The sequence below is a fragment of the Quercus robur genome, chromosome 6, assembly GCF_932294415.1.
Source record: "Quercus robur chromosome 6, dhQueRobu3.1, whole genome shotgun sequence".
NCBI classification, from domain to species: Eukaryota; Viridiplantae; Streptophyta; class Magnoliopsida; order Fagales; family Fagaceae; genus Quercus; species Quercus robur.
The window spans coordinates 11,913,756-11,939,358 of record NC_065539.1 but is presented as its reverse complement, the minus strand read 5'-3'; the positions used below and the strand labels follow the sequence as shown (position 1 = coordinate 11,939,358).

Below are 25,603 nucleotides of genomic sequence, written 5' to 3'. Positions count from 1 at the left end.
TCTCGGGTGAAACTGGAGTTTTTCTTGGTTTATGATTTTTTTTTTCAATTTTCATGTGCAGACGACAATTGGCTTCCATAAGGGAAAAATGGGATAGCAACGTTGTTGTTGCATGTGTTCATAGATGGTGAATTCCATCATGGGAGTTGAGACCAAATGTCCCTTTCAATTTGTTGATAAAATGAGTAGCTCCACAAGGGGATACCTAAATTGAGAGAGAGAGATCCCAAATTTTTCTAGCTAATCTTTACCCTCATCAACTCTTTTCAATCTCCCCACCCCCCCCCCCTCTCTCTCTGTCGAGCTGCTTAGAGTTAGAGATTTCACATCCCCAACTCCATTAGCAGGTTTTTTTAGTTTTAATTTTTTTTTCATAAATACCATGTGGCACATCTAGTTAGCATTAGTGCATTATCTTAATACTGATAATTGCTATCACCCAAACTTTTCATTTATCATTTAATGCCAATAACCTTTTTGACATTATAACTGTTAGAGATATATTAGCCCATTAGCATAAGCCTAAGCCTAAACCTAATTCTACTTTATGTGCAAACCAAGTTTCCTACTTGTACTAGAAGTCTATTAGTCTAGGGTTTTAGTCTACTATATATACACATGTGATGATTCATTGTAATACAGGATTTGTACTACACTCTAATATATTATTGATGTAGCTCTTTAGGGTTTCCTCCGTGAATGTTGGCCATTAGGCTGAACCACGTTATTCTCGTGTGTTACTGTATTCTATACTTTATCCTTTGCTTCCGCATCCATACTAGCATATTCAACATGGTGTATCAATGCTAATATTTAACATAGTATCAGAGTCACCTTCTTGTGGCTATGGTTTTATGTCCTTACGGTATATTTAAGAGCAATCTTTGTCTTTCTCGGTATTTTTTCGCTGCGTTCATCTTCTTTGGCTTCCTACTGCTGCCGTCAAAACTCTCCGGCATAGTCAAGCCACCATTAGAAGTTGTATCAACACTGTAAGACTATTGCATTCCTCAAACTACCGTCACAGAGCCAAACTTCATTCAAGGGATCTTCTAAACCCTATCAAATCTCAAGATTTCATCAAACTTCCATCTTGAGTTTGAGAGGGGGTGTTAGAGATATATTAGCCCATTAGCATAAGCCCAAGCCTAATTCTACTTTGTGTGCAAGCCAAGTCTCCTACTTGTACTAGAAGTCTATTAGTCTAGGGTTTTAGTCTACTATATATACACATGTTATGATTCATTGTAATACAGGATTTGTACTACACTTTAATATATTATTGATGTAGCCCTTTAGGGTTTCCTCCGTGGATGTTGGCCGTTAGGCTGAACCACATAATTCTCGTGTGTTACTGTGTTCTATACTTTATACTTTCGCTTCTGCATCCATTCTAGCATATTCAACATGATGTATCAATGCTAATATTTAACAATAGCAAAAGGGTAAGAACTAAGAATTAAAAAGATACATTTAAAAGGTTATGAATCATTTTGAAATATGAGAGAAAGATTGAAGACCAAAGTGATAATTTATCCTTGAAATTATAATATTTGAGTTAATTAGATAGAATGCTTTTTTGTTTATGAACTAAAAAAAATTAGATTCATCATTGTATTGTTAATAATTATATAATTTTTACTGCAAAATGAACTATTTATATTATCAATAAATTACAAATAATGATTATATATATATATATATATATAAAATATAGAAATTTTACTATAACATAATTTAGGTGCATATATGTGTGAAACTACTTTCTGGAAACTTAAACTCTAACCTTTCCTTCCCCTCCCACCCCACAAAAATTTAGTACTTGTGGAGTGTTCACCATGCTAATAGGGCACAGTGGTTGATTTAATATCTTATGAACTTGTTTACAAGTAGTCAAGTATACACATTCTAATATAATATCAACTCTATATTAGGTATATTTTTATTCATGTAATCTAATTCTAAAATTGACCTTGATCTTGGCTTATTCACTAAATAAATAAACAAAAACATCATTTTTTTTTTTTTTTATACTAGCCCGAGTTGTTTTCATTTACCGTTCTAGTATTTTTTTAGTGAGATCATCACTCTATGGTAATGTTTAAGCTGGTGCCAGACCCGTGACACCCTAACCAGTCGTTGTCTTTATATGTGCCCCATTAATACATCGATCATTTAACCACTGGTTCATGATCAATTAGCATAGCGACATTGTTTGCTAGTTACCAAGGCAATTATCGTGTATCGACTAGCAGTTCATAAGAGACCAGTCTGCATGTACAGCCAAAGATTTCATGTGGTTATACCTTCCTTTTTCAGTGCTTTTGGGGTAAATAAAAGGGTTGGGAGACTTGGCAGTAGCATAATTCATAAATGTTTATCAAGAAATGAGTGTATATATATATATATATATATATATAGAGAGAGAGAGAGAGAGAGAGAGAGAGAGAGAGAGAGAGTTGGATGATTGAGTCAATTTTAAAAACAGAGTTGTTTTTTTACCAGGGAAACACTAACAGCCAATATAGGCTTCATTTGGAATTATCGATTGGAACCATTATATAAAGCCTGAAGGACCATTTGGATTAACTGTACAGAGGGCTTTTGTTCTAAGCCATCCAAACTATTGCCATGATTTTGCATTTTTGCTCATGAAACCCTACAAAAGGAATCCTGACAAGCTCACATGCATTGTAAAAGTTGGTTTTAGCCAAAAAAGAAACTTGGTTGCTTCTTGCAAATTGTCCCACGAATAAGCAAAGAACCCATTTATAGTGCCACCATTATTGTTCGGTGGTCTAACTAATATATAACTCATTGACCGTGAAAAGCTTCATTGCACATGCATTGTTTTTTCGGCCAAGAGTTCAATGCCTTCGGTTCTTACTTGTCGGGCTTGAGTCTTTTCCGTCCTGATCTCTTGTGAGGAAGAAAATTCAACCCAGATGTCCAGGACCGCCATAGCCAATCTGAACTATACAACGTGGTCTTAAAAGGAAAAACAAAAAGAAAACAAAACACATCGAATTATATTGCGTATCATATGGAAGTATCCATGCCCTATTCACGTTATCAACATGACTGTAGGGACAACAATTGTTTCTGGAAATTTTAATTTTAATTTTTTTTAAAATGACAGTAAACTCATATGTAGTTTAATGTGTTTTTATCTTACCCATCCGTGATTTAAAACTTCATACTTTACCTATTTGTTTTTAACTCCGTTTGGTTTCTGTTACTCCCATTTAACTTTTCTGTTAAAAAACAATTTTTATCACCAAAACATAACATTACATGAATCAAAGGTTAGGGTTTGAATTTTTTGAAAGAGCTTGAGGTGGGAAGTTGAATTTATCGTTTGGAAGATCTCTTTGCCATGGTAGAAAATGGCATAATGGCCCAAATTGATATCTCCAGTGTAACCAAGTTTTCTGAGTTATGAGGTTATTACTCCACAAAACAAAATAAAAATAAGTATCGTTCAATACATAAAACTGTTTTTATCATTTTTTTGGTGCTTTCTTTTTTTAATTTTTTGTATTCCTTAAGAACAAATTTGATCCTAGTGGTTTTCTCCCTTCACCTAAAATTAAAGACCCTGAGAGGTCCTTGCATTGCAAAATCACAACCTAGGAACAACAAATAACAACTACAACTAGGAAATAGGTTACAGAACTTAGAATACTGACTCTTTGCCTCAGTTACGGCTAAGAACTATAGCAAGGTAAATAGGACTTGCAGAATAGAACCTTCAATCTCAATTCTCAACTCTTATATTAGCTATAGAATAGGGCTTCCTACTACATTAATTGACTGCTGATGTATCCATTATAGATAATTTCCAAAGAGTAATGAGCAATGCTAGAGACTAAAAAAAAATTCTTTAACTTGCTGAGGCGGGTACATGTGACTTAAGACAAGCAATAGGGTGGTACTTTAGGATTAGAACTAGTTGATGCTAAAAAAATGAACTCAATTTGAAAAAAAGTCACCATCTCATCCTCTCGCCGTAGTCCCTCTCTCTTTCTCGTCCACCTACAGCCAATGCAACCACCATTAGATCAAACCCACAACCCAAAAGCAAAAAAAAGAAAAGAAAAAATGAAACCCACGAAGTGGTGTAGTCAGATTAGCATCCTCAACTCTGGGTGTTGTTGGGTTTTCATCTGATCAGCCTCCTCAAGGCCAGGTTAGCTGGGTTTTCGCTGTGGTGCCAGATTGGTCTCCTCAACGCCACAAACAGAGAAGAGATGAGAGAATAAAATTAGAGATCAGAGAGAGAGAGAGAGATGGGAGCTTGAGAGACAATGAGAGTTTGAGAGAGAGAGGATGAAGCATATGAAAATTGACCCAGCTCTATCTATTTAGTTTCTTTACAAATTCCCTATTTGATATATATATATATATATATATTTTTTTTTTTTCTATATTTTTGTTATTTTTATGTTTTTGGAGGAGAGATACATAAAATATAAGAAAAAAAATACTTATTTATCCATATTTTTAACAAATGTGGGTAACGGAGACCAAACTGAGCTAAACACAAGTGGACAAAATATTAAATTTTAAATCACAGGTAGGCAAAATGAAAACGAGCCAAACCACAGATGGGTTTACTGTAATTTGCTCTTAATTTTTTAGTAAATTACATTAATGAAAATGTTAAAAACATGTTCCTATTTTTAGAAATGACACTTTATTACTTAAGTTTTACCTTTCTTGATTTTCTTTGCCATTAGTAAAAGCACGATTTAAGATTGTTTTGGATGAGATTTTAATTTGAAAATATATATGTAATTCATTTTGTTTTTAAAAATCTGTCTTAATTATACTTATGTCTTTTAAATGCTTTTATAACCTTATAGGGTCTAGTTAATGTATGTGTTTAAGGTATCTATCAATTTTAGAAAATTTTTATGAAAAATTAAAAAAGTTAATTACTTTTTTATCTTTTTCATTTTCTCATAAAAAAGTTTCAAGAAATCGTTTATTAATGAATACCATAAAGACATATGTTAGTAAAATCTTTACACCAAATGAAAAATCTTACCTTGACTCTAAGTAATTTATGTGGCAAAATGGAAAATTATTGTGTATTTCCGGAGTACCATAAATGTGTACTCCCTCCTTTCACATGAATGGTGGGTCCCACTAATTAAATTCATGGTGGGATCCACCATTCATATGAGAGGAGGGAGTACGCATTTATGGTACTCCGGGAGTACCTAATAATTTTCCGGCAAAATAAACAAATTATTTCATCAAATTTATTATGAATCTCACACACAAACAAATTTATTAACCACAAATCTCAATACCAAATCTACAATAATAATTATAATGAAAGTAGTAGAAGCACATACAAATTTGGTAACAAAGTGGCAAACTAATAAGGAATATTTTCAATAGAAAAACCACATGGGAATCCAACTTTTGTATGGAGTTCGTATACTCCTAACCTTGCCAAACATTTTTATTATAACTCAAAATTTAGCATTATTACATGATGATGTATTTAATTCTTAACAGTTTGGACTTGGATTTTGGACTGAAACTATATATATTAGATGTGATAAATTGCGCTATATCATTAGGTCAATACATCAATTAGTTTTTGGTTTAAGCGAGGTTCGAATCCCATATCTTTTATTTGATGACAAAAAAAACTTTTAACAATTGAGACTAAAACTCTATACTTTAAGGTCAAAGTGTGAGTTTTCAAAGTACAATAATAAAAAAAAAAGAATGAACATTCTTTCTTTTAATAAAGAAAGAGAAAGAAGTACAATTTAGTTGTTCACTCCCTCACTTAGTTCTTTATTATGGCTCAATGCCCATTCAGTAATTTTATCCTCACCATCTTCCCCCTTCCTCAAAGAAGTACACTTAGTTCTTGATTTGGGAATACCGTTTGTTAACGGGTCACAAAATGAGTTGAGTGATTTTCTAATGGGTCATGAGTTTTTATACGAGTCAGCGGTGATTTTTAATTTTTTATATTAAAATTGATGTCATTTCAGATAAAATTCGTCATGTCATTATTTTGTTAGTCATGTAATCACTGAGTCTAACAGCTTTTTACAAAATAACCAATTGTATTCATGTTTCTAACTTGAAAGATTGATAGCACCGCTTCAAACAATAATGATCTTGATTTTAATATATAGTTCACCATCACAGTAACCTCCCCCAATCGAGTAGGTGTTAGTTTTGCTTCATAAATAAAATAAAATATATATTTAAAACCCGAAATATCTAGTATTTTGTGTGATGAGTGAATGTGGATGTTGCTTCTTGTGGTGTTCCAATTAGAGTGTAAGGCGATTACCAATATATATATATATATAGTAGAGTGTATGGCAGCCAGCAGCTTGGAAAATATAGAATCGATATATACAGTTGGGCCTGTACAAATGTTATATATCAAGCTGCATGCCCAGGCCTAAATAATGGATTTCAGGGAGGACTACACAGTTGTACATGTGTATTATAAATAGACTCTCTGTATTAGGCGGAGGAAAACTCCAATTCATGGTGTCGTCGTGCAAAATTAAAATATCTTCAAACATTTTTAATAATAATATAATAAATAAATAAATAAAAAACTTCAAACATGTTGGAGGGGCTAGAATTAGCATGACGAGCCTTCATCACGTTGGGCTTGACGGATCCTAGCCCATGGGCCGGCAGTAGGTGAGAGCCCAGGGCCTGGCATGACTTAGAATACTTGTAACACACGTTTGAAACCTGGTAGAATCCCAAAGGAAATCAGAATCCTAGTGCAAGGAGAATTCCGGAAGATACGCACGTTAATGAAAGACCCTCTCTACAAGGAAATGTCTTGTCCATCACATTTGGAATTACTCAAGTAGAGTCCTATAAGGAAAAGACTTCTACATCAAGGAAGAAAGGCCAACCTTTTACTACTATAAAATCCCCAATACCCTCACAAATCAAGGTACACATAATTTCCCCTTCTCTAGCACTCTAGAGTTGAGAATAGTTCTAACTTGACTTTCGGAGGGTATTTGGCCGGCACCACACCGGTGCCCTCTGTTAGATCACTTCTTTCTTCTTGCAGGTTGTTAGTTCAAGCGTGCGAGGATCATGTAGCTCATTGGTGATTTTACGGCATCATCAGTTGGCGTCGTTTGTAGAAACCAAAGAGTTTAGCCAGACTATCACTTCCCGGACATAAGAGTTGCATGGTACTCACTCGCTCAATGGCTACCACCAACAACGCTCAAGGAGACAAGCCGCCAAGATCTACTGCATTAGAGAGGCAGGTCCAAACTCTCATGGCAGCAATAGAACGACTCACAAAACAGAACCATGATCTGAAGGAGCAACTACGCCAAAGGGACGCATGACATAATGTTCAGGAGGAAAACCAAGAAGGTACCAGTGCCGAACGAAGGGACCGGAGAAGCTAGAGGGCAGCAACGCCCCAAGCAGACCAGAGCGGCAAAACATGAGCCTTCCATCTCTCATGGATTCGACCCTTCCGCCTATTATCGCAGAGATGCAGGCGATGAAGGAGCAGATGAAGGTCATGATGAATGCCCTCAAGGGACGAGTGTCCAATGATCTTGATGACCTAGTAAACAGAACTGACTCACCATTCACTACCTCCGTCAACTCATTCCCCCTGCCACAGAAATTTCACATGCCCCAGATCGAAAGCTACGACGGGGTCAAAGACCCCCTCGATCATCTAGAGACTTTCAAGACCCTAATGCACCTTCAAGGGGTACCAAGCAAGATCATGTGTAGGGCATTCCCAATGACGCTGAAGGGCCTTGCGAGGGTTTGGTTCAGTAGATTGACACCAAGCTCCATCAATACTTTCAAGGAGTTGAGCGCCCAGTTCACCTCGCACTTCATAGGGGGATATAGGTACAAAAGGTCCACCGCGTGCTTAATGAGCATCAAGCAGTGAGAAGACGAGATGCTGTGGTCCTACATAACTCGTTTCAACAAGGAGGCCCTTTCAATTGACGAAACTGACGATAAGATACTCGTAGCTACATTCACTAACGTGCTGCGGAAGGGTAAGTTTTTGTTTTCTTTATACAAGAATGACCCAAAGACCATGACGGACGTACTCTACAGAGCCATCAAATACATGAACGCAGAAGATGCATTGCTATACCGCGAAGAAAAGCCCAAGAAGAGGGAGAGACAGAAGGACACACGACAGGATAAGGGGCGAAAGGTTGCTAGAACCGGAGATCAACGAGATGAAAGGCGCCCTAGACCCCCCACTGGAAAGTTCACCAGTTTCACCCCATTAACCGCCCTGATAGATCAAGTCTTGATGCAGATCAAAGATGAAGGAGCACTGACGTTCCTTGGTAAACTAAAGGGAGATCCCAACAAGAGGCCGAGGGACAAGTATTGTCGCTTTCACCGTGACCACGGGCACGACACAGCCAACTGCTACGATCTGAAACAGCAGATTGAGGCCTTTATTAGACAAGGGAAGCTACAGAGGTTCGTCAACAAGGAAAGAACCGATTTGCCCCAGGAACAGGCCCCATGAAGGGAGAACGAGCGCCCTAGACCACCTATAGGGGACAAAAGAATGATCGTAGGGGGCACAACCACAGCCAGATTTTCCAAAAAAACCCGCAAAACCTACCTCAGAATCGTCCATAGTGTCCAACTTACAGGATCCGTACCTAAGATGCCGCGAATAGATAACCCCGTTATCGGATTTTTAGAGGATGATGCCCGGAGACTTCACTATCCTCATGACGACGCACTTGTGGTTAGCTTGCAAATAGGGGATTATAACATGCATCGGGTCCTCGTCGACAACGGCAACTCAGCGGGCATCCTGTACTACCCGACATTCCAGCAAATGAGAATTGACAGGGAACGGTTAACCCCAACGAATGCCCCATTCATGGGATTTAGGAGAACGAAGGTGTTCCCCTTGGGTGCAATAACACTATCTATGAAGGCAGGTGACTATCCTCAACAGATCACTAAGGAGGTAACTTTTCTCGTAGTCGACTGCTCGTTCGCCTACAATGCCATCCTCAGGCGGCCCACTCTCAATTCCTGGAAGGCAGTGACTTCAACATACCACCTGATGATTAAATTCTCGACGAAGTATGGGGTAGGGGAACTGCGAGGAAATCAAATAGCAGCACGGAAATGCTATATTGCCATGTTAGAAATGGAGAATCAACAGCAAAAAATGTGTATCGAAAAGCAACGAGCATTAGCAGAGTCGGTTGAAGAGCTGGAAGAGGTGAGACTTGATGACACACGGCATGAACGGACGACTAAAATTGGCACACTAGCTAGTTGGCCGGTACGCCAAATGCTCACGACTTTCCTCAGAGATAACCAAGACGTGTTCGCCTGGAGTCATGAAGACATGCCAAGAATTGACCCCTCAGTCATGGTCCACAAGTTAAATGTGTCGCCCTCATTCCCTCCAATTCGGCAAAAGAAACAAGTCTTCGCCCAAGAGCGGGACAAAGCCATATCTAAGGAAGTTCGAAAGTTACTAGAGGCAGGTTTTATCCGGGAAGTATATTACCCCGACTGGTTGGCAAACGTCGTCATGGTTAAAAAGGCCAACGGAAACTGGCAGATGTGCATAGATTGCACGGACCTCAACAAGGCTTGTCCTAAAGATAGCTACCTGCTCCCACGGATAGATACCTTGGTGGATTCGACTGCGAGACACTAGCTCCTAAGTTTTATGGACGCTTTCTTAGGCTACAATCAGATCAGGATGGATGAATCCGACCAAGAGAAGACCTCTTTCGTTACCAGCCAAGGATTATTTTGCTACAAGGTGATGCCTTTCGGACTAAAAAATGCTGGGGCAACATACCAAAGGCTAATGAACAAGATGTTTGCACATCAGATCGGCAGGAACGTACAGGTTTATGTTGACGACATGTTGGTAAAAAGGCTGCATGAAGTTGATCACCTAGACGACCTCAGGGAGACATTTGACACACTCCGATCATTCAACATGAAGCTGAATCCAAACAAGTGCGCGTTCGGAGTGATAGCTGAGAAATTCTTGGGCTTCATGGTGTCCCAAAGAGGAATAGAGGTCAACTCAGAGAAGGTGCGGGCCATAATGGAGTTGGAGCCACCAAGGATGGTTAAGGAGGTCCAAAGTTTAAACGAAAAGATTGCAGCCCTAAACAAGTTCATCTCAAGGGTGACGGACAGGTGTTTACCATTCTTCCGCACTCTAAGGAAATCATTCGAGTGGACGGATGAATGCCAGACGACATTCAACGACTTAAAGGCATATCTCTCATCTCTACCGTTGCTCAGTCCATCCATGCCGGGAGAAGAGCTTTACCTATATTTAGCTGTTTCACAAGCTGCTGTAAGTGCAGCTTTGGTAAGAGAGGAGGATGGATCCCAGAAACCAGTCTACTTTATTAGCTGAGCACTCCGAGGGGCAGAAGAGAGGTACCCTCAAATGGAGAAGTTGGTTTTCACGTTGATAATCGCGGCGCGAAGACTTAAGCCATACTTCCAAGTGCATACCATCGTTGTCTTAACGGACAAGCCATTGAGAAAAGCCATGAGTAGCCCAGAAGTAGCAGGAAGAATGGCTTTGTGGGCAGTAGAGCTGAGCGAGTTTGACATCCAATACTGCCCGCGGACGGTCGTAAAAGGGCAGGTAGTAGCTGACTTCATCGCCGAGTTCACTCTCGAAGACGGCCAGGTGGCAAAAGAGAAAGGACAATGGAATATCTATACAGACGGATCTTCGAATAGACGAGCCGAAGGAGCCGGCGTAGTGATCCAAACTCCGGAGGGAGACAAGATCCAATGTATGATCCGACTGGATTTCCCTACAACCAACAACGAGGCAGAGTATGAAGCATTGGTGGCAGGGCTAGACCTCACAAAGGTTGCGAGTGCAAAAAACATAGTCGTACACTGCGATTCACAGGTGGTAACGAGTCAGATCAATGGTGACTACAAGTGCAAAAACGATAGAATGAAAAGGTATTTAGAAGAAGTAAAATACCGAGTCAGTGACCTCGAAGTCAAATTCATTCAGATCCCAAGGGAAGAAAACAAATGTGCTAACCGTTTAGCAAAAGTTGCATCAGCCGAGTTTATGCTTGTCCCTGAACAGGTATTATCATTCGTTCAACTCTCCTCACTTATCGATGACGAAATAAGTATGCAGGAAGTAGACTCTGAATGCAATTGGACAACGCCATTGATATCCTACCTAAAAACTGGCGTGTTAACGGATGAGAAGGGCGCCGCAAAAAAGTTAAAGGTCCAGGCATCACGGTTTGTGCTGATGAAGGACGTCTTATATAAAAGAGGGTTCTCTCGACCATACTTGAGGTGTTTAGGCCAAGAGGAAGCAAATTACGTAATGAGAGAAGTACACGAGGGTATCTGTGGAAACCACTCAGGCGCGCGATCATTAGTACACAAGTTGATCCGAGCAGGATACTACTGGCCTACAATGCTGAAGGACGCAAAATTATGTCCAGTCCTGCGACAAGTGCCAGAGGTTTAGCAATTTCATCAGACAGCCGTCCAAAAAACTGACCCCTATGACGGCACCTTGGCCGTTCGCACAATGGGGACTTGATATCATGGGCTCATTCCCGACGGCAATCCGGCAGCTAAAATTCTTAGTAGTTGGCATAGATTACTTCATTAAGTGGGTAGAAGCGGAAGCCTTAGCCACCATCACGAAGAAGAACATCCGAAGTTTTGTCTGGAGGAATATCATATGAAGGTACGGGATACCCAAAGTACTGGTCTCTGACAACGGTAAGCAGTTCAACAACAGCACGTTCAAAGACTTCTGCTTGGAGCTAGGGATCAAGAATCACTATTCGTCGCTCGCACACCCACAGGTAAACGGGCAAGTCGAAGTCACGAACCGGTCCTTGATCAAGATAATCAAGACTCGGCTCGAGGGGGCAAAGGGTATCTGGCCGGACGAACTACCGAGCGTCCTATGGGCATACCGGACCACGACAAGAACACTCACTGGAGAAACACCATTTCAACTTTCATATGGAACTGAAGCTGTCATTCTCGCATAAGTGGGGCTCACGAGCTACCGAGTGGAGAGCTACGACGAAGATAAGAACAAAGAGGCCATGCGCCTACAGCTCGACCTAGTGGACGAAGTCAGAGCGGAAGCAGAGCAGAGGTTGGCGTGTTATCAGAATCTCATGGCAAAACACTACAACACCAAAGTGAGGCATAGGGACTTCCAGGTCGGTGATCTTGTACTACGAAAAGTAATGGGTGCCGCTAGAGATCCTTCGCAAGGAAAACTCGGCCCTAACTGGGAAAGACCCTACAGGATCGCATCATGGCAGAGGAAGGGGACCTACCACCTTGAGACAATGGACGGACAAAAGCTGCAGCACCCATGGAACACAGAGCATCTACGGAAATACTACCAGTAGAGATAATATGAAAGACAGCGATGATCCCCAATTTCCCAGTTTATTTTAATTTTAGCTACAATTATTAATTTTCCTTTAATAATTTTTGTTACAATATTTTGTGCCTTTTTAAGTCCAAGGGGGCAGGTACTTTTCCTACAAACGCATTTTCTTTTTAAAGAGGAATTATTTGGACACAATTGCGTTTTTCTACTTAAATTCTTAAAAAAGGACGGATAACCATGGGTGCAGATGACTACCAAAGTCCACAAAGTGGACGGATCACCCATAAGGTGAAAATATTCAGTCCACAAAGTGGACAGACCACCCATAAGGTGAAAATATTAAGTCCACAAAGTGGACGGATCACTCATAGGGTGAGAATATCTATATAGTCCACAAAGTGGACGAATCACCCATAGGGTGAGAATATCTACAAAGTCCACAATGTGGACGGATCACCCATAAGGTGAAAATATTCATAAAGTTCACACGGTGGACGGATCACCCATAAGGTGAAAAGATTCAGTCCACAAAGTGGACGGATCACCCATAAGGTGAAAATATTTACAAAGTTCACAAAGTGGACGGATCACCGATAAAGCGAAAATAGTTATAAAGTCCACAATGTGGACGGATCATCTTAGACGGGCAGTAGTCAAAGCCCATAAATAGATGGATGAAAATAAATTACGCTAAGTAGGCGAATCGTCCCTGATGTGAGAAAACTCCTTAAGTCAATAAAATGGACGGTTAGAACGAAATCCACAAAATAGATAGGTAGTCCCAAACGAATAGCATTTAATATACAGAACCACCAGTTGGGTGACGACTAGCCCATAAAGTGGACGAATGACAATAAATTCTAATTGGACGAACACAAGCTCATCAGCTGCATGGATTACCCCGCTAGGTGAAAATTTCCAAGTCCATAATAAAGGACGGGATAGGTTACCTAAATATTCAAGTAGGACGGATCGTCCAAAAACAAAAACTATACAAGTCCATAAAAATGGCCAGTTCTCCGTATAATGAACAACCTGAAGAGGACGGATATTTATGCATCATTCAAATAATAATGGTTGATATAGCAAGCATAAAATTATAAAATAATGCAATAATGACGGATAAAACCCTCAAAGGGTAATTGTTTAATACACAAAATTAAGGACGGATCGTTCTCAAAAAAAAAAAAAAAAAAAAAACTCTACACTTTCAGGTCGACATCTTGAACATTTTTTGCTGGAGTTGATTCTCCGTCGCCTTGAACTGCCTCCTCAGCAAAGAGGTCGTCTGTGTTCTCTGAGGCGACGGGCAAAGCAGACGTCTGGTCTTGGTCGTTAATATTAATCATTGACACATCCAAATCAGGGTAGGCTTTCTTAACCTGACGGAGCGCGTCATCAAAACCTCGAAGGAACGAGCCCCCAACTTACCCAATAAAGCGTCGGAATCACGGTATTCTCGGACCGCTACCTCTTTAGCCTGACGGAGCTTTTCCTTCAAGTCTTGGATTTCCTTTTCTTTGACCTCCAGGGCCTTCCCCGCCTCATCCGTCTTTTGCTCAAGCTCTTTCCTTACATGTTCTGAAAGGTCAAACTTCTTCCCTATAGTGGACTTCCACTTGCTAAGTTGACTCAACTCACCCTCCGTCTGCTCCGCCTTTGCTTGCACATGTTCTAGGGCCGCCTCACGGTTAAGGCACCGATCCATTAGGCCCTTCATCATGACCAAGGACTAGAACAAACAAGTTAAGAGTGTTAGACAAAAACAAAGTAGAGTGGACGGGCGTAAATCGACGGACAAACATTACTTAGTGCAACAGCAAAGAGACCCGTCTCCCCCATTGCCTTCGTCGAGTGATTACCCAAATCCTTGTAATCCTCAGACGAGATTATAGAAGAAAGCTTCTCCAGGGAAAATTTGGAGTCGTCACGAAGGAGAGGAGGAGGCTTCTCTTGGCTTGTGGGCCTTCATCAAACCTTTGCCTGACCCATGCTTTAATGGGGTGACGGTCTTCGCACCCTCAGCCATTGAACCGACAACGGGTTCTAGAGAGACTTTCTGTTGCTTAAGTGGACGGTCAGATTTGGATGGAGGCTTTCTTTTTGTTGACGGAGCCGTTCCCTTAGGAACCACCTCGCCGGACTCTTTTGGTAGCCTATGCCTTTATCAAAGCCCTCCTCTTAGCATTGTCCATCTCTGCAAAGAAGGACGGATAAAGTTATTAACTAAGTTGAAGCCGTTTATACAAAATGAAGGTTGACGGACTTAAGTCTGTGAATTCTTTCGTTATATCTGACGGCTTCAGGAGTGGGTTCAGGACCGTCACAATACCAGTGAATGGTGTTTGGATTTACCAACTTTGCCCAAGTCCTTTCTTCCGGCTTGGTCTTTTGAAAAATCTTCTCGAGGAAGCTAAACTCCTCAATACTAACTTGTGGGTTCCGTCTACCTGCAGAGGAAATGGATGGTTAGAAGAAAGAATCATAACTGACGAATATAAAAAGAATTTGCAGATTAGGACGGATGCATACGAGATGAATGTAATACTCCCCAAGTTGTGTCGACGGGCATATACTCCGCCTCTCCAGGACGGCTCATCCACTTGTCACTCTCTAGGAAGAAGTAACGACTCTTCCAGTCTCTATTTGAGTTGGGTGTTTCAAAAATGACCTTCAACAATGGGCTCCTACTGGCAAAACTATACATTCCCCTTGACCTGTCAATTTCGTCTAGACAGTAGCAATGAAGGAATTCACGCACCGTCAGCCTCCTAGCACCGTTTGTCATAGCACCATAGAGAATCTCCATTGCTATGAAGACCCTCCAGGCGTTTAGGGATATCTGGGTGATGGACAGATCCAAATATTTTAAAAGTTCTCTATGTAGGGTACTTAGCGGAAACCTAAGTCTCGCCTTCAGCATCTGCTCGTACACTCTGACATCTTCTACCCCTTGTAATAACATTTCTCTGATATGTAGGGTAGACGAATTGGAATGTAGTCTGGGATTTGAAAGTTAGCCCTAAAAGTGCTGAAATGTTTCTCCTTGATGATAGATGTGAATTTATGCACCGTCCACTTTGGTAGCATGATGAACTCCCTAAGTCCATCAGCACCAATGAAGGATCCCAATGGTTGATCCTCGCCATCATCAAACGTATCTTCTAGCTCAACCATCTCCATATCCTCATTTGTTGAGGACGAGGAAGAAGTGGATAGACTCCTCTCTTCGCTGGGACTCTCTGGGTCTTTATGACCGGACGGGTATACTTCCTCGTATTCCGCCTTGTCATGAACTACTGACTAATTACTTGACGCACTAGACATTGCCTACAATTGACGACAAAACCTAAGACTGACGGATCTAGTAGTGTTGACGGGTGTGTAAGTCTAGCAAAATGTAAGCACAAAATGCAAGACCTGTAAAAAATAATAACAACAATACTCACTGCTCTCTGAGTAACTGAAGGTCGACGGTTGTATAGTTGACGGGTACAGATGTTCGACGGAGTGCTCTGACAAGGTTGACGATGGCGCTTTGACAATATATTTTAGCTGAAAAATGTAGAAATGAGGAGAAGAAGTGTGTTATATATATGTGAAATGCACGGAAGACGAAGCGACGCTTCGATCCGGTACAAAATCCAATCAAAAAGTGACACGTGGCATGCCTCATAAATGCTTGACAACCTGTCAACAAATGATCACAATTCGTGTACTCTTGAAGAACCGTTAACTTCAAGAATCTTTAACCATCAACTTCAATAATCTTGGACCGTCAACCTTAAGTAATATTGAACTGTCACCCTACTGGTCCGTCCACTTTGTCATGACGGACCATAGGGTGAAGGGGGCAGCTGAAGGGGTTAGAATCAGCATGACGAGCCTTCGCCACGTTGGGCCTGACGGATCCTAACCCATAGGCCGGCAGTAGGTGAGAGCCCAGGGCCTGGCATGACTTAGAATACTTGTTACACACGTTTGAAATCCGGTAGAATCCCAAAGGAAATCAGAATCCTAGTGCAAGGAGAATTCCGGAAGATACGCGTGTTAATGAAAGACCCTCTCTACAAGGAAATGTCTTGTCCATCACGTTTGGGATTACTTAAGTAGAGTCCTATAAAGAAAAGACTTCTACATCAAGGAAGAAAGGCAAACCTTCTACTACTATAAAAGCCCCAATACCATCACAAATCAAGGTACGCATAATTTCCCTTTCTCTAGCACTCTAGAGTTGAGAATAGTTCTAACTTGACCTTCGGAGGGTATTTGGTCGGCACCACACCGGTGCCCTCTGTTAGATCACTTCTTTCTTCTTGCAGGTTGTTAGTTCAAACGTGCGAGGATCGTGTAGCTCACTAGTGATTTTACGGCATCATCACATGTCAAGGCTGACAATAATGTTGTACTCCAATACATGATACAACATTTTATAATATAATAATGATGTGATAAGTTGTAATTATTTATATCATATTTGTAGGGCACCGTGGTACCCAGATCCATTTGGGCCTTGAATTCAGACCTAGCAGCGTGGCCCACATCCCCAATCTTTTTCTACCCAAAACCCCAGCCCAAACCCGTACAAACTGCAGGCCCAAGTTTTGTCACCTGACCCTTGCTCAACAAACCATTCCCGAATAATAAAGAAAGAATAACGTCTGAACACACCATCCATAGCATGCCCGATAGCACTCAGGGAACACCGTTGCTGGGCATGCTTGTCAGAGTTGGAACCAAGTTCCAAGGCCACATTCACCACATTCCACTCCCACCTAACCATCTACTTACAACTGATGATATTGGACCTCCAATTGCACTAACTATGGTAGTAATCATGATCTCTCCACTAATTTAGAGCTATAAATATGAGAAGATGGGAAAGGGAAAAGGTGGTTGTTGAAAGATTCTTAAGAAAATAGAGAGTAGAGAAAAAGAGTGATTTAGGAAGAGAAAGAGAGAGAGAGAGGGAGGAGCAACTTCGTTGAGTCTCTGTGCCGAAAACAACCCGAAGTAGGAAATCCTAAACCTACATTACAAATAAGTTGTGAGCCCAAGTGAGGTTAGGCCCAACAACCTCACTTCTGGCGTGCACAATTGGCGCCCACCGTGGGGCTATCCTACGAAACTGTGGTTCGATTAAGACTCATGCACGGGAAAATGTCTGAAGGACGTTCGGGAGGCCACGCCGAGAGTGGATTTGTGGGGTCTTCTCGGGACTCCATATGGCGGGAGAGAAGACAGAAAAGACGTAAGGATAAGGAGCGCGAGCGAAGAGAGGAAGAGTCTGGCCTTGGGGAGGGGTCGGACCAAACTCACCGAACAATGTTAGGTGCCTCAGGGCATGGGCAATTTTACAAGAGAGACCAGGAGTTGAAGTGGTTGCGCAGACTGGTGAGGGATTTGGAGTTGGAGGTAAAAGGTTGGCGCCAGAGAAGGGACCGGGATAACCAAGAAATGAGGGATGATAGCATGGGAAATCGAGGTGAGGAGGGATCCAACCGGTCCGATTCCCGTCAACGCCGGGATCGTTCCTTTTCCCGAGAATCATGCTAACGCAGGAACCACTCCCATTCTCGAGAGTCGCATCAACGGCGAGCCCGTTCACGTTCATGCGAATATACCGACCGAGGTTTGGATTCCCTGGAGGAGTGACAGCCTTACAACGCCGCTATGGATGCTATGAGTTGAGTCTTACGAAGAGCCACTCGGTCGCCGTTCTCAAACGAAATTGAACGGGCTCTTATGCCGAGTAGATTTACATGGCCGCCATTCAACTCTTACGATGGGAAAACGGACTTGGTAGAGCACGTCAGTCATTATATCCACATGATGTCTTTGCATACACACAACGATGCGCTGATGTGTAAGGTGTTTCCCTCAAGTCTCGGCCCCATGATGTTGAGATGGTTTAATGGGTTGCAAAAAAGTTCCATTCACAATTTAGCCGAGCTGATTCAGGAATTCGGTGCTCGGTTTATGACATGCAGCCGGGTGCCATAACCGGTGGACGCATTATTATCCATAAAGATAAGGGTCGGCGAAACCCTTCGGAGTTATGTCGGTCGATATTGGGAGTTATACAATGAAATTGGTGGGGGTAACGAGAAGATTGCAGCAAGCACTTTTAGAATGAGGCTGCCCGAGGACTCTGAACTACGGGAGTCGTTGATGAAAAGACCTTCTGAGGATATGAGACAACTTATGAGATGTATTTAAGAATATAAATGCCTCAAGGATGATCGGCTGCAGAATAAGGGCAAGGCCCTATTGCTGAATCGTTCCCGGCAGAGCGTTTTTCCCCCAAGACCAAGGAAGGATTTCAGGATGCAGGAACTGGAAGCATAAATGGGGGGGTGAATGTGGCGTTTAAGGAGCCGGTACACAAGATCATGGATCGAATCAAGAACGAATCGTTCTTCAGGTGGCCGAACTAGATGGGGGGCAACCTATCTTAGAGGAATCAAAATTTATATTGCACATACCACAGGGATAAAGGGCACACCACCGAGCAGTGCCGGGTATTAAAAGATTACCTAGGGCAATTGGTGAAGGCAGAATATTTGAAAGAGTTTGTAGTAGACTCCGGAAACCAGGATGCCGGTCATGGCGCCTAGCAAAAAGGGAACCCTTTCCCGCCACCATTAGGGGTGATTAAGGTTATCCATGCTGCCCCGAGGGGTGTTGACAGTGGCACCCAAAGAAAATTGCTCGGAAAAACAACCTTTCGAAAAAAGGATAAAAGTTGGCCGGGTGCTTATCTCCTTTGACGAGGAAGATATGGAAGGAACGATTCAACCGCATGATGACGCGTTAGTAGTAATGGCACAGATAAGCGGCTTCTTAGTGAAAAGGGTGATGATAGACCAAGGAAGCGGTGCTGACGTAATGTACTCGGACCTGTTCGAAGGGCTTGGATTAAAAAATTAGGACTTGACGAAGTATGATATGCCATTGGTCTCATTTGATGGAAGGGTGGTGATTCCCGAAGGTCAAATTTCCCTTCCTGTAAATATGGAAGGTAAGGAAGTGATGGCGACCTTCATAGTAGTCAGATCATTCTCCCCATACACGGCAATCCTGGAAAGGCCATGGATTCATGCAATGGGGGCTGTTCCATCCACCTTGCACGTGAAAGTTAAATTTTCTATCTAATAGGGCGTTGCTGTAGTACGAGGAAACTAGCAAGTGGCCAGGCAATGCCTTGTTACTGCAGTTAGTTGGAAGGGCAAGCAAGCCGAACAGAAGGAAATCACCGAGGAGGCATCTTTATAGCAATTACAAAAACCCCGAGAAGAAGTGGGGGCTAGTTGTGCCGAGAAGCTGATGAATGTCAAAATCTTACCATATACTGATAGGTATTTTCAAATAGGGACAAGCATGAAGAACCATGATATATAGAGGTATTGTTATTCCTTATGCAGAATGTGGATGTTTTTGCATGGAGTCCGTACGAAGTGCTCGGGGTGGACCTTGAGTTCATTGTCCATAAGTTTAATGTGAACCCATCATTCCCCCCAAAGAAGTAGAAGCCAAGGAGAGCGGCCAAGGAGCATGTTGACGCGGTAAAGTTGGAAGTCCAAAGGTTGAAGGAAGCTGGGGTGATAAAGGAGATCTTCTTCCCGGGGTGGCTAGCAAATACCGTGGTAGTGAAGAAGAAGAATGGCCAGTGGAGGGTTTGTGTGGATTTCACGGACTTAAATCGGGCATGCCCGAAAGATCCATTCCCTGTGCCGAAGATTGACTAATTGGTAGATGCCACGTACAGACACCCGAGGATGAGCTTCTTGGATGCCTTTCAGGGGTATCATCAGATTGCCCTGGCACCTGAGGACCGAGAAAAGATAGCATTCATCTCCTCGGATGCCAACTATCATTATAATATGATGCCATTTGGATTGAAGAACGCCGGAGCCACGTACCAACGAATGATGACGAGGATGTTCCTGGATAAAATAGGGCATACAGTAGAAGTATACATCGACGATATGGCGGTAAAGAGTAAATGGGAAGCACGACATGTAGAAGATCTTCGGGGAGTGTTTGAGGTACTTCGACAACATAAGTTGCACCTAAATACTGAGAAGTGCACTTTTGGTGTGGGGGTCGGTAAGTTCCTGGGGTATCTAATCACCAATCGGGGAATAGAGGCCAACCCTGATCAGATCGAAGCTGTGAATTGCCTCAGACTGTCGAGCAATCCAAAAGAAGTGCAAGTACTGATCGGAATGTTAGCCGCACTTAACCAGTTCATTTCCAAATTTGAGAACCGCTGTAGACCATTCTATCAGCTTCTAAAGAAGTGGAAGGGATTTCAGTGGAATGAGGAATGTGACAGAGCCTTTTGAGATTTGAAGGATTATCTGATGCAAACATCCATGTTAACGGCCTCGGATTTCGGGGAGGATTTATTCATGTATCTCTCAATATCCGATCATGCCGTGAGCGTTGTGCTGTTAAGAGACCGAGGAATATAGCAACCAGTGTATTACATCAGCAAAACCTTGGTCGATGCCGAGACAAGATACCTACCCTTGGAGAAGCTAGTGTTAGCCCTAGTGCACGCTACGAGGAAGCTGCTGCATTATTTTCAGGCTGACACTGTATTCGTCTTGACTGAATATCCTTTACAATCATCGTTGAAGAGGTCGAACTTCACGGGTCGAATAGCCAAATGGGGGACCAGCTAGGTTCCTTTGACATACGGTACAGGTCGTGAAGCTCAATAAAGGGTCAGGTTCTTGCTGATTTCGTTGCGGAGTTTTCTCCAAAAAACCACGGGAAGGTGGTCTGTCATGTAGAGAATCGCCCATGGACAGTATTTGTGGACGGTGCTTCGAGTGCCACAGGGTCTAGTGCCGGAATAGTCATAATTACTCCGGAGGGAATACGATTGGAGCATTTCTTTAGATTGAGATTTAAAGCCTCTAATAACGAGGCCGAGTATGAGGCCTTCCTTGCTGAATTGAGGACCATTTTATGCATGGGTGCCTGGGATGTAGAAATTTACTTTGATTCTCGACTGATTGTTTATCAAGTCCAGGCAGCTTTGAAGCTCAGGATTCTCAGATGAAAGCCTATTTGCAGGCGGTAAAGCAAATCATTAGTAAGTTCTGTACAGTGAAGGTGGCCCAAGTTGGCCGAGCGCAAAACAGACACACCGACTCCCTAGCCACGTTAGCCTCGTCAATGATCGAAGAGGTGCCTTGGCTTATCAAAGTAGAGCTTATAAGGGAGCCAAGTATTAGTATGGCAGATAACGCCATTACTGTCGGGGTCGACGTCGCCATGATTTTAGCAACCGAGCCATGTTGGATGGACCCGATCATTGACTTCTTGGCTGAGGATCGAGTTCCGGACAATGAAAAAGAGGCCAAAAAGATCTGGCGAGTGGCTTCCTGATATTGGCTGTCAGCAGATCGCAAGTTATACCAGAGGTCTTTTGGAGGACCATACCTTTCATGCTTACACCCCGAGAAAGTAAATGAGCTTCTGTTCGAGTTGCATGACGGGGTGTGTGGCAGTCATGTAGAGGGGCGCTCATTGGCACATCGAGCGATGACACAGGGATTTCGGTGGCCGCAAATGTAGAAAGATGCAGTCGAATATATGCGTAAATGTGAGCAATGCCAAAAATACACTTCCCTGATTCACCAGCCAGCAAGTCATTTGAATCCCATCAATAGTCCATGGCCATTCGCACAATGGGGGCTAGATATTCTCGGCCAATTTCCCCGAGCAACAGGCAATCGCAGGATCGTGTTAGTGGTAGTTAACTACTTCACGAAATGGGCAGAAGCTGAGGCTTTAGCTAATATCCGGGATGTGGACGTCAAGAAGTTTGTGTGAAAAACATAATTACGAGATTTGGGGTGCTGGACTCGCTGATATCAGACAACGGGCTACAGTTTGACAACAAAGCTTTTCACGCCTTTTGTGGCGATCTCGGTATCAAAAACATGTATTCCACTCTAGCGTATCCGCAGAGCAATGGCCAAGTTGAAGCAACCAATAAGGCAATCTTGAACGGGTTGAAGAGAAGATTGGACGGGGCAAAGGGAAGGTGGGCAGAGGAGCTACCTAACGTTTTGTGGGCTTACCGTACAACCCCCAGAAGGTCCACAGGGGAGACTCCGTTCTCCTTAACGTATGGAGCAAAAGCCATGATACCAGCCGAGGTGAACTTATGCAATGCACGAGTTGCAGGATTTGACCATGTCCAAAACAATAAGTTAATGGTGGAACGCTTGGATTGGTTGGAAGAGTGCCAAGAAGCAACAACTATACGGCTAGCGGAGCCCCAGCAGGAAACTTGCCCAACGATACAACCGAGATGTAAAAGCTAGGGAATTCAATGCAGGAGACTTGGTGTTGAGAAAAGCCGTGGGGAATATGCGAGACGCAAGTGCCGGGAAGTTAGCTCAAGCTTGGGAGAGACCGTACAGAGTTACTGCCATTGCGGGCGTGGGAGCGTACTATTTAGAAGACCTTAATAAGAGGTCACTTCCCGGCCATGGAATGTCCACAATCTTAAGAAGTTTTATCACTGACTATTCGCGCGTGGAAGTGTAAGTTCGAATTTGTATATCGCATTAGCTAATATGATGATGAGGTTTCTTGTTGCAGTTGTATTCAATTTCATTACTACTTATTTAGTATTGTCGGCTAATGTGTATAAAAAAAAATAAATAAAAAATCCTAAGGACAGAAGCCTGATTCACGGTTCAATTACTATCACTGAGCAGGTGGAAACCTTATAAAAAAAATCCTAAGGACAGAAGCCTGATTCACGATTCGATTACAATCACCGAGCAGGTGGAATCCTTCTGTTAGAAAATCCTAAGGACAGAAGCCTGATTCACGGTTCGATTACAATCATCGAGTAGGTGGAATCCTTCTATTAGAAAATCTTAAGGACAGAAGCCTGATTCACGGTTCGATAACTATCACCGAGCAGGTGAAAACCTTATATATATATATATATATATATATAAAATCCTAAGGACAGAAGCTTGATTCTCGGTTCGATCACTATCACCGAGTAGGTGGAATCCTTCTATTAAAAAATCCTAAGGACAGAAGCTTGATTCCCGGTTTGATCACTATCACCGAGCAGGTGGAAATCTTATACTAAAAAAAGTCCTAAGGACAGAAGCCTGATTCTCGGCTCGATCACTACCACCGAGCAGGTGGAAACCTTATACTAAAAAATATCCTAAGGACAGAAACTTACTTCCCGTGAAGGTGGAAGCCAACCGTACATCTTCCTAAGAAGGCAAATATGTGTTGAGTAAGATTTCCAATATTTGGGGGCTTGACTTATTCTACCTTACAAATCATCCCTGGCCATACATGCAAAAAGAAAAGGGGTAACAATAAAAAAAAAAAAAAAAAAAAAAAAAAAAAAAAAAAAAAACACACACACACACTCACACACAAAACAAAGCGGTAGCTAAGCATTCATGAGTATGATCAAAGCAAATATTCGGCAAACAAATCATTTTTCCAACAAAGTCAACAAAAAAATAAAACCAATGTTTCGTCACCAAACTCGGTGATTGCATATGAGTTATACCCGGAAAGCAAAGCAATTGTTTAGTCACCACAACCTGGTAACGTAGTTAAATTAACTATAGAATATTAAAAGACAATAAAAATAAATATAAGCAGTAAGGATTCGGTTCGGCAATCAAGTCCTTGAATCGGCAGGTTCTATTTAGGCGGCTGTCTCGGTCTGCTACTGGTCGGCTGCGGGAGAAAGCAGGTTCCCGCTGGGTTGATCACCAGCACGAGAGATATTGGTGGCTTCCATGTCATCCAACTCCACATGAGCGTCAATTTGTTCCTCCAGTTCCCTCATGCTCGCGGTTTCTTCCTTATCAATAGGCACCGGGGGGTTCTGCGTGGCTAAAGTTGAGCTTGGGAATGGTATTTGGCCGGGATCTCTCAGAGGAGAATCTTCAGGGAACCCCAAGGTTTGCAAAGCAGCAAACCAACCGGTCTCAAAACCCAACCTCCTAGCTTGATTCATAACCGGCTCCGCAGAATTCTCGGCGTTTGCGAATCCTTCGTTGTACCATTTTTCCTTGCAAGCCTCCAAAGGCACTCTCAGGTCGGCAAGTTCCTCGACTTGAGCAGTATTCAGACTTACTGCCTCAGCTAACTTAAGATCCGTCTCATTTTGCTTCGCCAAGAGTTCCGCGGACCTTTTCTTTGCCAGCAACCTTGCCTTCTCCGCAGCAGTAACTTTCTTCTCGATAGCATCAGCAGCCTTTATTTTCTCCTTAGTAGTTTTAACAGCCGTTTCCCAAGCAGCCTTCTCCCGGTCAGCATCTTCAGCAAGTTCCTTCACACGCCCATCAAGGATGTGGGACAGTTGAGCAGCCTAATGAAACAACAGGAGTTAGTACGGCAATAGAGAAAAAAATAAACAAAAAATAATAAGTACGTGTAAGGGTTAGTAAGGAATCAGCAAATGAAGTATTACCGCAACAATGTGCCACTGTAGCCTTCTTCCCATAGATTCCTCTGTTCCCTTTTCAAAAGCGTGCACGTCTTCGGGCAGAAGAAGGCCATATGCCAAACTTTGGGCAACACGACCCCCCTCACCTTTATCCCAAACCCGTACACAAGCGCTCGCGGGGAGTGGCTTGCCGTCTAGCTGAAACTTGGGCTGCCACGCCTGCGCTGGTTGGGAAGAGGGCGCCACGCTCGCCTCGACTTGGATCTGCGGCTCCTGAATGACAATACCACCGGACGGCCGGGGGGGACTTTGGGTCACTGCATCTCCGGGACCGGTAGAAGTGTGCTCAGCAACGTGTTGCCTCTTTCGGGTTCGTCCGGTTTGGGGAGGAGGTGGAGGAGGGGGTGTTTGACCTCAGCCCTGAGGTGGTTGCTGTTGTGCGGTTTGCCTCGCCCCGGGCAGGAACCGATTAATGGTCATGGTCTTTCGAGTCACCATGTCTCCACAGCGGTCAGATTCAGTATCAAGAGGGGTAGTGGGATCAACGGCTGCTTGCTCGGCTTGGATGCGATCCTGCATGAGAGCCTTGGGTTCGGCAGCTTCTTCAGGTTGTGTGGGTTCTACTTGGATGGGATCCTCGTCTTCAATGGCTGCGTGAGCAAGTTCCCAGAGGCGTTAAGATACATGCTCCGCCGATTCGTCCTGCAACGGCGCTA

The 25,603-nt window shown here is 42.7% G+C and overlaps 1 protein-coding gene and 1 long non-coding RNA gene across 2 annotated transcripts; one reads left to right on the top strand and one right to left on the bottom strand.

Annotated features, from left to right (window-relative positions):
* Window positions 1-3,750: 3,750 nt before the first annotated feature.
* Window positions 3,751-4,359, bottom strand: LOC126689646 (uncharacterized). Its single transcript, XR_007644564.1, has 2 exons — window positions 4,113-4,359; window positions 3,751-4,035 (listed from the first exon to the last, which is right to left on the bottom strand). It is a non-coding gene; the product is annotated as an uncharacterized LOC126689646 (long non-coding RNA).
* Window positions 4,360-8,686: 4,327 nt separating this feature from the next.
* Window positions 8,687-9,706, top strand: LOC126689855 (uncharacterized). Its single transcript, XM_050385025.1, has one exon. It carries the CDS (start codon window positions 8,687-8,689, stop codon window positions 9,704-9,706), a length of 1,020 nt encoding a protein of 339 aa, XP_050240982.1.
* The last annotated feature ends 15,897 nt before the right edge of the window (window positions 9,707-25,603 follow it).